The sequence below is a fragment of the Aquila chrysaetos genome, chromosome 19 (genome assembly GCF_900496995.4).
Source record: "Aquila chrysaetos chrysaetos chromosome 19, bAquChr1.4, whole genome shotgun sequence".
Classification (NCBI taxonomy): Eukaryota; Metazoa; Chordata; class Aves; order Accipitriformes; family Accipitridae; genus Aquila; species Aquila chrysaetos.
In genome coordinates, this window is record NC_044022.1 from 27,445,538 (window position 1) to 27,454,402 (window position 8,865).

Consider the following 8,865-nt stretch of genomic DNA (forward strand, 5'->3'; position numbering starts at 1 on the left):
GGATGGTAATTACAGCACAGGGCCACAGGAGGATTGATTGCTGGTGACCAGGCTGTTGCGGCCTGTGGCCCCCCCGGCTGGCTGCCAAGGGGCCAATTAGTGGGTTTGCAGCCGATGATGCTTCGCTGGGGATTTTGCATCAGTTTCTTGGCTGGAGCCAGGGCTGGTGGCACTGGGGGGGGGTGTGTGTGTGACTGTCCCCACATGCCCTCGGCCATTGCACCGCGGGGAGAGACCTGCACGCAGGACCCTGGTCCCTTTTTCCAGACACACCCACACCCCCAAATAATTAACTCCTTTCCAACACCCCCAGGCCTGCATGGGGGCACTGGTGGCTCTGGGACCCTCTGTCTTCTTTGCAGAGGGAAGTGTGTTTGCGCAGCTGTGCCTCCCTGTCCCCTGCTGCCTGCTATGGCCAGGCAGAGACTCTCCTGGGGTGTCCTGTGGGGACCCCCAAGCCCTCCCCTGGTGCTGGGGGGGGTTTTGCTCCAGCTCCCCATGCTCAGGGCAGCTGCAGACTTCATGCAGCTCCCCTGGGTCCGTGGGGCAGCTGCCTGGTACGAAGAACAGCAGCCAAGTCCAGACTTTTCAGAGGTCTGTAAAAATCAGAGCTACCCTCACCCAAAACCAGCCCCAGGGCTGGGACATTTTTAGGGGCTGAAAACGCCATGGTGAAATGAGAAAACCTGTTCCAGTGGCACCTCGAGCACCCACTGCTGGGAGTCTGGGCTTGGGTGGTGTTTCCAAAAGGGACCTTTTGTGCTGCAGATCCCAAGAAGGGTTGTATACTACAGCCATGTAAGGACATGCCACTGAATAGTGTTAATTTAGCTGGGATTAAAATATACGTTAATTTTGAGTAGCCTGAGGCTGGGGCATGGACAATGGCGGGAAGGAATGGTGCAGGTTCTGGGCTGGTGCAGGCAGGGGGTGAACAGGCCAGGAGGATGGGTGGGAGCTGGGGTCTGTGCCCAACCCGGGGCCCTGAGCAGCCAGTGCTGGACTTGCCAGGGGCAGTATGGGCTGAAACCTTTTAACTTGTGCATGCTCATCCAGCTCTTTCATGCCATCCCACAGACAGGTCAGTGTATTGCTGCCACACTCGAGGAATTTGCACCAGCACTGCTCAGGGAGCTGCAGCCAAACCAGCGTCCCCATCTCGAGGTGCCGTGGTGGTTCAGGGGTGCTGGCCTCGCATTAAAGGCTTTGCAACTCTGCAACCAGCTCTGGAGGGAGCAGAGACCTCCACGCATGGCCGGGTCTGGGTACCTTTGCAGAGGCCGGTGGGCAGCGCAGGTCTCCGTGCCCCATCTCCAAACAGCTCTGCTGGCAGGCACCTACCCCGGCCAGCACTCACAGGGTTAAACTGTTGTTTGCTTTGGATACTTTACCCGAAGGAGAGATTAAAAATTAGCAAGTGAGCTATTGCTAATAGCTGGAAGTGTCCCGAGGCTAATTACTCAGCCGTGATGCATCTCTCTGTTGCTCTCAGGGCTACTTTGTAGGTAAACAAGGGAAAGTGTCTCTTTCCTTGGGGCTCCTCGGTGGACAAACTGGAGCTGCCCCAGCCAGGAGCAACTGTGAAATCACAAGCTGGGAGCAGCTCGGTGTCACAGGCAAGAGCTCCAGTGACAGGGACACCCCCAGCCCCCCCACTATCGCAGCCCCGTGCACGGGCTGCTCGGGGGCTGTTTGCAGCGGGGACCCCGCGGGGCTTGGCTGGGCTGGGCTGCAGCAGGGTGGTCTTTGCCGCTGGTGCCCCTTGCACTGAGCCGCCCCGTGTCACCTGTGTGAGGGCAGACCAAAGCATCTGCTTCGTTAGCAATCAGGGCTCTTCTCCACCTTCGCACGGTGCCGGGGCAAATGCTGCCCCCCCAAACTCGGCAGCAGCCAGGACTCCCTAACTAGTCGGGACTTGCACCACCAGCACTGTTTTATCATTGATTTGACATCTGCAGTGGGAAGAGAGTAGATCCCTCACTTCACAAAGCCCAATCCTGCTCACAGCCAAGTCGGTGGCAGTTTTCTCTGTGAAATCATGAGTACTGGGGGGCACGTCCTGACCACCGCTGGTAGGATGCCTGCTCAGCTAGGACCAACCTTTCCTTGCTTGTACCTATAAAGTACATGGAGGAGTGGCTGCTTCACCCGATGAGTGTGCTGGTGTCCAGAGGGACCTCGGTGGGATGGAGAAATGGGCCAACGGGAACCTCGTGAAGTTCAACCAGAAGTGCAAAGTCCTGCCAGGACTGGGGAACAAGCCCAGGCACCAGCACAGACTGGGACCACCCAGCTGGAACATAGCTTTGCAGAGAAGGACCTGGAGGGTCCTGGTGGGCACCAAGTTGACCATGAGCAAAGATGGCCAAGGGTGTCCTGGGCTGCATCAGGAGGAGCATGGCTAGTGGGTCGAGGGAGATGATGCTTCCCCTCTGCTCAGCACTGGGGAGGCCACACCTGGAGTGCTGGGTCCAGTGCTGGGCTCTCCAGTATGAGACAGACAGGGACATACTGGAGAAAGTCCAGCCAAGGGCCGCGAAGATGCTGCAGGGGCTGGAGCATCTCTGCTATGAGGAAAGCCTGAGAGAGCTGGGACTGCTCAGCCTGGAGAAGAGATGGCGCAGGGGGATCTTATTAATGTATATAAATAACCAAAGAGAGGGTGCAAAGAGGATGGAGACAGGCTCTTTCCAGTGGTGCCCTGGGCCAGTGGCTCTGGACCAAGTCCATAGTATCTTCAGATTTTTTTTCCTTTTAGACACTTTGGTGGCTCAGATGAGCACCGGCAATGGTGCATGGCTGGGCACAAGGGTGAAGTTTGCCATCACTCACATTGCTTGAGCATTTCTGCCAGTGCAAGGGTGGGAGGTGGCAGGCTGAGAGCTCACCTGTGGTTTCTGTTGGAACTGAAGTTTTGAGATTTAAACTTTTTTTTATTTGTGGAAAAACCATCCTGTAGATGGTCTTGATGCAGAGAGCAGGAAGCAGAGACAGAAAAGATCACATTTAATTTTTAGTCCTTTGCTCTCTCAGGGTCTCAGTGTCCAGAGTCATGCATTGATCTCTGGCAGCGTTCAATGAAGGCAGAAGCATCTCTTAAGGCATTGATGGCAGGGAGCACATTGTACAACACCATCGGTGGTAGCGGTGCTGGTCCTGAGCGGTGATAACCCGCCGTTTGCCTTGCTGACTGGGGAAGCAATTAGAAACATAACCAGAGTTTGTAAGAACATATATGGAAGCTCTTTCATACAAGCTGGGAGCACCCTGCGCTCTGTCCTTTTCTGCGCAGCAAAATGCTCCCAGTTTCAGTCTCACACTAAACGTTAACTCCCTGTGGACTTATCTATTCCCCGTCAATGCCCAGTGCCAGAGGGCCTGGGTCCAATGCCGGGTCGCCTGGCCCTTTCTCCTGCCCTGCAGCAGGATCAGCAAGATGCTTGTCTAAGGTTCTCCAGTGGTGGGTTGCCTCCTTTCCACGCAACCTGTTCAAGTGCTGAACACCTTTCTGGCAGACTTTTTTAAATACGTCTAACCTAAACATTGATAGCCAAGATTAATATACAATACACAATAGCCTGTCAGAATTCAAGGAGCACCTGGATGATGCTCTTAGTCATATGGTTTAGTTTTAGGTAGGCCTGTGAGGAGCAGGGAGTTGGACTCGATTCCTTATGGGTCCCTTCCGACTTGAGATATTATATGATTCTTTGAAGTTTTCCAGCTGATGCATATCAGTGGGACTTTCATGATTTATGTCAGTTTTGAGAGAGATTTGGATGATCTATAAAGGGAGGAAGGAAGGAAGCAAAGATGGGTGGATGCATCACATTTTACAGGAAACATTTTCTTTTCCTTACTTCTTGAGTAGACCACCCTGTCTCCAAAGCAGGTGATAAATCTGCATTCACTCTTTGCGGAATTATGAAGTAACTTTTTCCTAGAGTGATCTGTGATCATTCCTGGCACCTGTAACCATAGGTTACGTCAGGAATAGGAAACAGCTTTCGCTTTAGATGTCTGAGTGTTTTTCTGAGCTCAGTGTATGCAGCAGCAATTGCTTCTACGCAAAGCACCATTGCCATCCTGGGTTCCTCCTTTCCAGCTGATTCCTGCAGCGCTGGCACTTGGGTTGGCTCGTGGTTCCTTGCATTTGCTTTGCTGGATTTGCAAACACCTGTTGGAGGACTTGTGACACTTCACCTTATGATGTTGCCTTTGCATCAACATGCATGTGGTCCTGGTCAGGGTTTACGGTGGAGATGCACAAAGAGGTGTGGGAGATGATGGCTGAGACTGCCACAGTGAATGTCTAACTGTAGCCTTTGATTAAAGCAGACTCCTGTCCCTGGAGATCCTGGTAGCCACGACATTTCTCAGATACACTGGTCTGACTACTGATTAGAAGTGGACAGTAGATGCCTCTTGCATGGATGGGTGCAGGAGTCGTTACGATCCCTTGTGAGCAAGGAAGGGGTCAGGGCATCCTCTCCTCCCCTCCACATGGGACCTAAGGCACTGAGCACCATGGTATCACCTCACTGGTACTTGGTGGGGTGAACTGTCCTCTCTGGCTGATGCGCTTTGGTCTGTGGGGAACCTCAGCCATGTGCCACAGGGGCTAAAATGCTGCTAGTGATATCAGAGAGCTACCACGATATAACATTTCCCAATGATATCTCGGAAAACAGGAGTGCATTGGCCAAAGGGACAGTTGCCCAGGACTGGCCCATTGGTTTCATGTGAATAACCTATTGCCTTGTCAGCATTAGGCATCTGGTCTAGGTTCCTTTTCTAGTCACTGGAGAGAGACGGACATTTCTGGGGGATAATTCATTACACTGAACTTCACACCTATTCTAGGATGGGATAAATTATTTTCTGGCGGTGCCTACCTCTCTCAACATCTGACTGGTCTTTATCAGCTTGTGAGATACTGAGTCCTGCCAACTTCCCCAGCAGTTTGAAGATCCCTTCCTGGATCTGCTTCATCTTTATGCCATAAATGAGGGGGTTGAGCATTGGAGGGACTGTCAAATAGAAATCAGCCACCAGGACTTGGACATGAGGTGCCAAGCCGAAAGAGAACATCTGCAGGTACATGGAGAGAAGGCCACCTACGTAAAACAGCAGGATGATGGAAACATGGGACCCGCAGGTCCTGAGGGCCTTGAGACGAGCCTCTTGGGATGGCAGCCTCATCACAGACCTGAGAATCATACCATAGGAGAAGGTGATGAAGACAGAGTCTGTCCCCACCAATAGTGTTGCCATGATGAGGCTGTAGAGATTGCTGACAGATGGGTCAGCACAGGCCAGCTCCACCACGGCCATGTGCTCACAGTAGGAATGAGGGATGACTCTGGTTTTGCAGTAGGGTAAGCTGGTGAGGAGGCACATCAAAGGTGTCATGACACCGGCGCCCCTGGCCAGAGACAGCAGTCCTATCTGGATGGTCCTTGAGCTCGTTAGGGTGGTGGTGTATCTCAGAGGGTTGCAGATGGCTATATACCGGTCAAAGGACATTGCCAGGAGCACCCCTGACTCCACTGCAGTGAAAGTGTGGATGAAGAACATCTGGATGAAGCAGGCCTCAAAACCAATCTTTCTTGAATCCAACCAGAATACACCCAGCATTTTGGGAACTACAGCAGTTGAGAAGATGAGGTCGATGACAGCCAACATGGAAATGAAATAGTACATAGGCTCATGGAGGCTTTTGTCCAGCCTCACAGCAAGAAGGACCATGCTATTTCCCAGCAAGGTCATGATGTACATAAAGCAGAATGGGATGGAAATCCACATGTGGAGAGCTTCCAGGCCAGGGATGCCCGTCAGGAGAAAAGGCAAAGAGTTGGTGTTGGATCGGTTGTTGGTTGACATGGCGCAGGTGGGCCAAGCCACATTCTTGTTCTCATCTTTAGTTCCCTGTAACAGTGATAGAAAGGTTGGGATTTTGCTGCCATCAGTTTGATCATAAAACTGTGCACACTGCAGTTCTCAAGCATCACACAATTTTGTTGTATTTATTTGGGGAAAAACTTTCAGAACCCATTATCTACAGTCAGGCTTTTAAACGGAAGTTGTGGTCAGTGCTTTCCAGAGGACACATCACTGGAGAGTCCTGGCTGTCCTATTGCTTGCATGGGGCCACCTATCCTTCTGCTTCTCCTTCCAGCCCCTCTGATTTACCTCTAGCTTTTGCCTTACATGCATCTGTCTAAAGGCTGGCACCACGGTGTCTTGCCCTGTCATGGCTTCCAGCCACTATCGCCACTATCAGTGAACAGAAGTGAGGCAAAATGACCCCAGGCTCTTTGGCCCTTGCCCAGCCTTCATGAACAGTGCAATGGCAGGACTTAAGGACTTGGAAGCAAGTCCTCCCTCCCTATGCCCTGCTCAGAGAGAGGACTGGGCACATGGGTCCAGATCACACAAGTTCCATCCTGTTGCTACTTTGGGTCATGCAGAAGCTGCAGCTAGACAATGTGTCCATGGTGAAACTGGGCTGAGAGAAACTGCAGCCAGAAAAATAATGCTCCAAGCTGTCACCCGACACTAAGGGGACATAAGCATCATTGACAGCCTCTAGCTGCTAGCCACAGTCAAGGAGGGTAGAATTAAATTGGTACTACCTCTCCTCCACACTCATCCATCCACGAGACTGAAGGCCAAACTAATGCAGAATGCTGTCCTGTCAAAAACAGTGGAGGCACACCCGTTTTTTCCTCTCTGGAGCCCAATAACACGGGATTTGTTAAAGTATGCTTTCCTGGAAGAAATTGCACTATTGCAGGCTCGTGGGCATCCAGAGATGGAGAACCTCCATCCCTTGATTTTTGCCTCAAGTGCTAATCATCCTCACGGTTATAACCACGTGCTTTTCTTCCCATTTGACATTGCCTGTCTACTCCTCCCAGCCACAGCATCCTCCTCTACCTTCCTATGCTTGGCCAGAGAGCCCTTTATGGCAGAGCACCTTCACTGCATGAAGGTATGTACTTCCCATGACCAAGGAGTTATTCTTAATAAATTAAAGACCTGGAGCACTGCAAGTTTCTCCTCTCCACTCACCTGTTCCACTAGCTGTCTTATTGAGAGGGGGTTTTTTGCACATCTCCAAGATTTCAACACTTTTTTTGAAAAAATATAACCTCTTCCATTTCCCTTTTAATTATGCATCCAAAATTGCACTAGCCCTCTGGGTCCCAGTGTTACCCTCTCACTGTGCTGTCAGCTACTTTCCAGAGCCTCTGTTCTCCAGGATACAGTGCTCCACTCTGAAAACCTGCCTGACTCTCCTTAGCTTATTGCAGGCAGTTCCTTTGAATGACCAAGTCTGCCAAGCTCTCTAGACTGCTCTGCAGGACTTGCCTTTCCCTGGCATTATTTGAGACAATTCGTGCTGATTTTGGGACAACTGATGAAAGTCATACAGAATAACTTCTAGTCTAGAGCCAGCCACTGTGGCACCCCTGCAAAAACACAAACTTTTTGTGATGATGGTTCTGACAGCTTCATTTTGAGGTCTCTTAATCATCCAGTTCTTCATCCACTTTGCTGATGCTTCACAGATGTTGCATTGTGTCAGCTCCTCATCCGAAAGCAGCGTGGTGGAGGCACATTTCTTTTAGATAACTCTATGTACAGTACTCAAACACACACGCATGCACACGTTGATTAACTAAACTTGCTATCTCATCAGAAAATGAAATCAGGTTTGTTTGACAAGAGCCGTTTCCTGCAAAGCCATGTTGATTGCCATAATTTAATTTGATTCCAATCCTTTAATTCTTTATTGACCAAATCTCCTGTTAACTTCTTGAGTATTCTGCTGGGCATTGACGTCAGGCTAAGCAATCTGCAGCTAATCACATCATCGTACTTTCTTGCTAAAGTAATGGCCTGAGGAAGCATCTGCAATCACTGCAGCATGCCAGGACTCATAAAAGTTTGGCAGAACAGACCAAAGTCCTCCTTGGTCAACTCAGAGATGCTTTTCCCTTGTGCAAATTACCCAGACTTTCTGCTGTATTTGTTTTCTGTTCTTAGCAGAAGCTGTTTGACATCCTTCTCAGCTACCAATCAATTAAATTACATTAAAAAATAAAGTTCTCTGATTGCCTTTCTCTCAGGTAGACATGGACCTCTCTTCTCCATGTAGAGGGCCAGATGTCTTTGTCTGCTTTTGTCTGATTTCTCTACTTAACAGCTTCTAACTCCCATCAGATCCTGACAAGCTCCCAAATTTCACTTTGTCCACGATGCTTTAGCTGCAGCTTTCAGTGCTCCAGTCACTTCCCTAACCACAGCCATCCTTTTCTGCAAGCATGCAGGGTAGCAGGCTTGGCCATTAGCTGAACTCATTCAAAACCTCTCCTAACTTACTCTATGGTTTCCTTGTCTAAATTCCCTCTGTCTTTGAGTTCCCTCAGCTTTGGGAAAAAGGAACTTTAATGAAAAATCAGTACTGCAGGCTGAAACGCATTGAGATCACTGCCACTGGTACCTAGGCACCACCAACTTTTTTCTTGTAGTTTAATTCCTCTTTACTCCTCACAGTTAGTTAGCGTGGGACACAGAACCCTTTGATTGAAGGAATGGTCCCTGCGCTCTGCTGTGACATTTTGTCTGCTTTGTCACACCTTTGCTCTCCCCACCTCAACCCTCGAACCCCTTTCCTTCTCATCACAGACACCTCGGTGGCAGCGGGGATTGCCCACTGCAGCATAGTGCATGCTTCAAACACACTTTCCTATGGAGATAAAACAAGGTTATTTCAGGACGGGGCACAAAGGCGAGTGCTGCCTGGCCTGGCTGCTAGCACTGTGTTTGGGACACGTGTTCACACTGAAGGCAAAGCTC

The 8,865-nt window shown here is 50.4% G+C and overlaps 1 protein-coding gene across 1 annotated transcript; it reads right to left on the reverse strand.

Moving 5' to 3' along the window:
- Positions 1 to 2,649: 2,649 nt before the first annotated feature.
- On the reverse strand, positions 2,650 to 8,507 carry LOC115353390 (olfactory receptor 52K2-like). The gene has a single exon (XM_041118447.1). The coding sequence runs from the start codon at positions 5,881 to 5,883 to the stop codon at positions 4,855 to 4,857; it is 1,029 nt and encodes a 342-aa protein (XP_040974381.1). The 5' UTR covers positions 5,884 to 8,507; the 3' UTR covers positions 2,650 to 4,854.
- Positions 8,508 to 8,865: the final 358 nt, after the last annotated feature.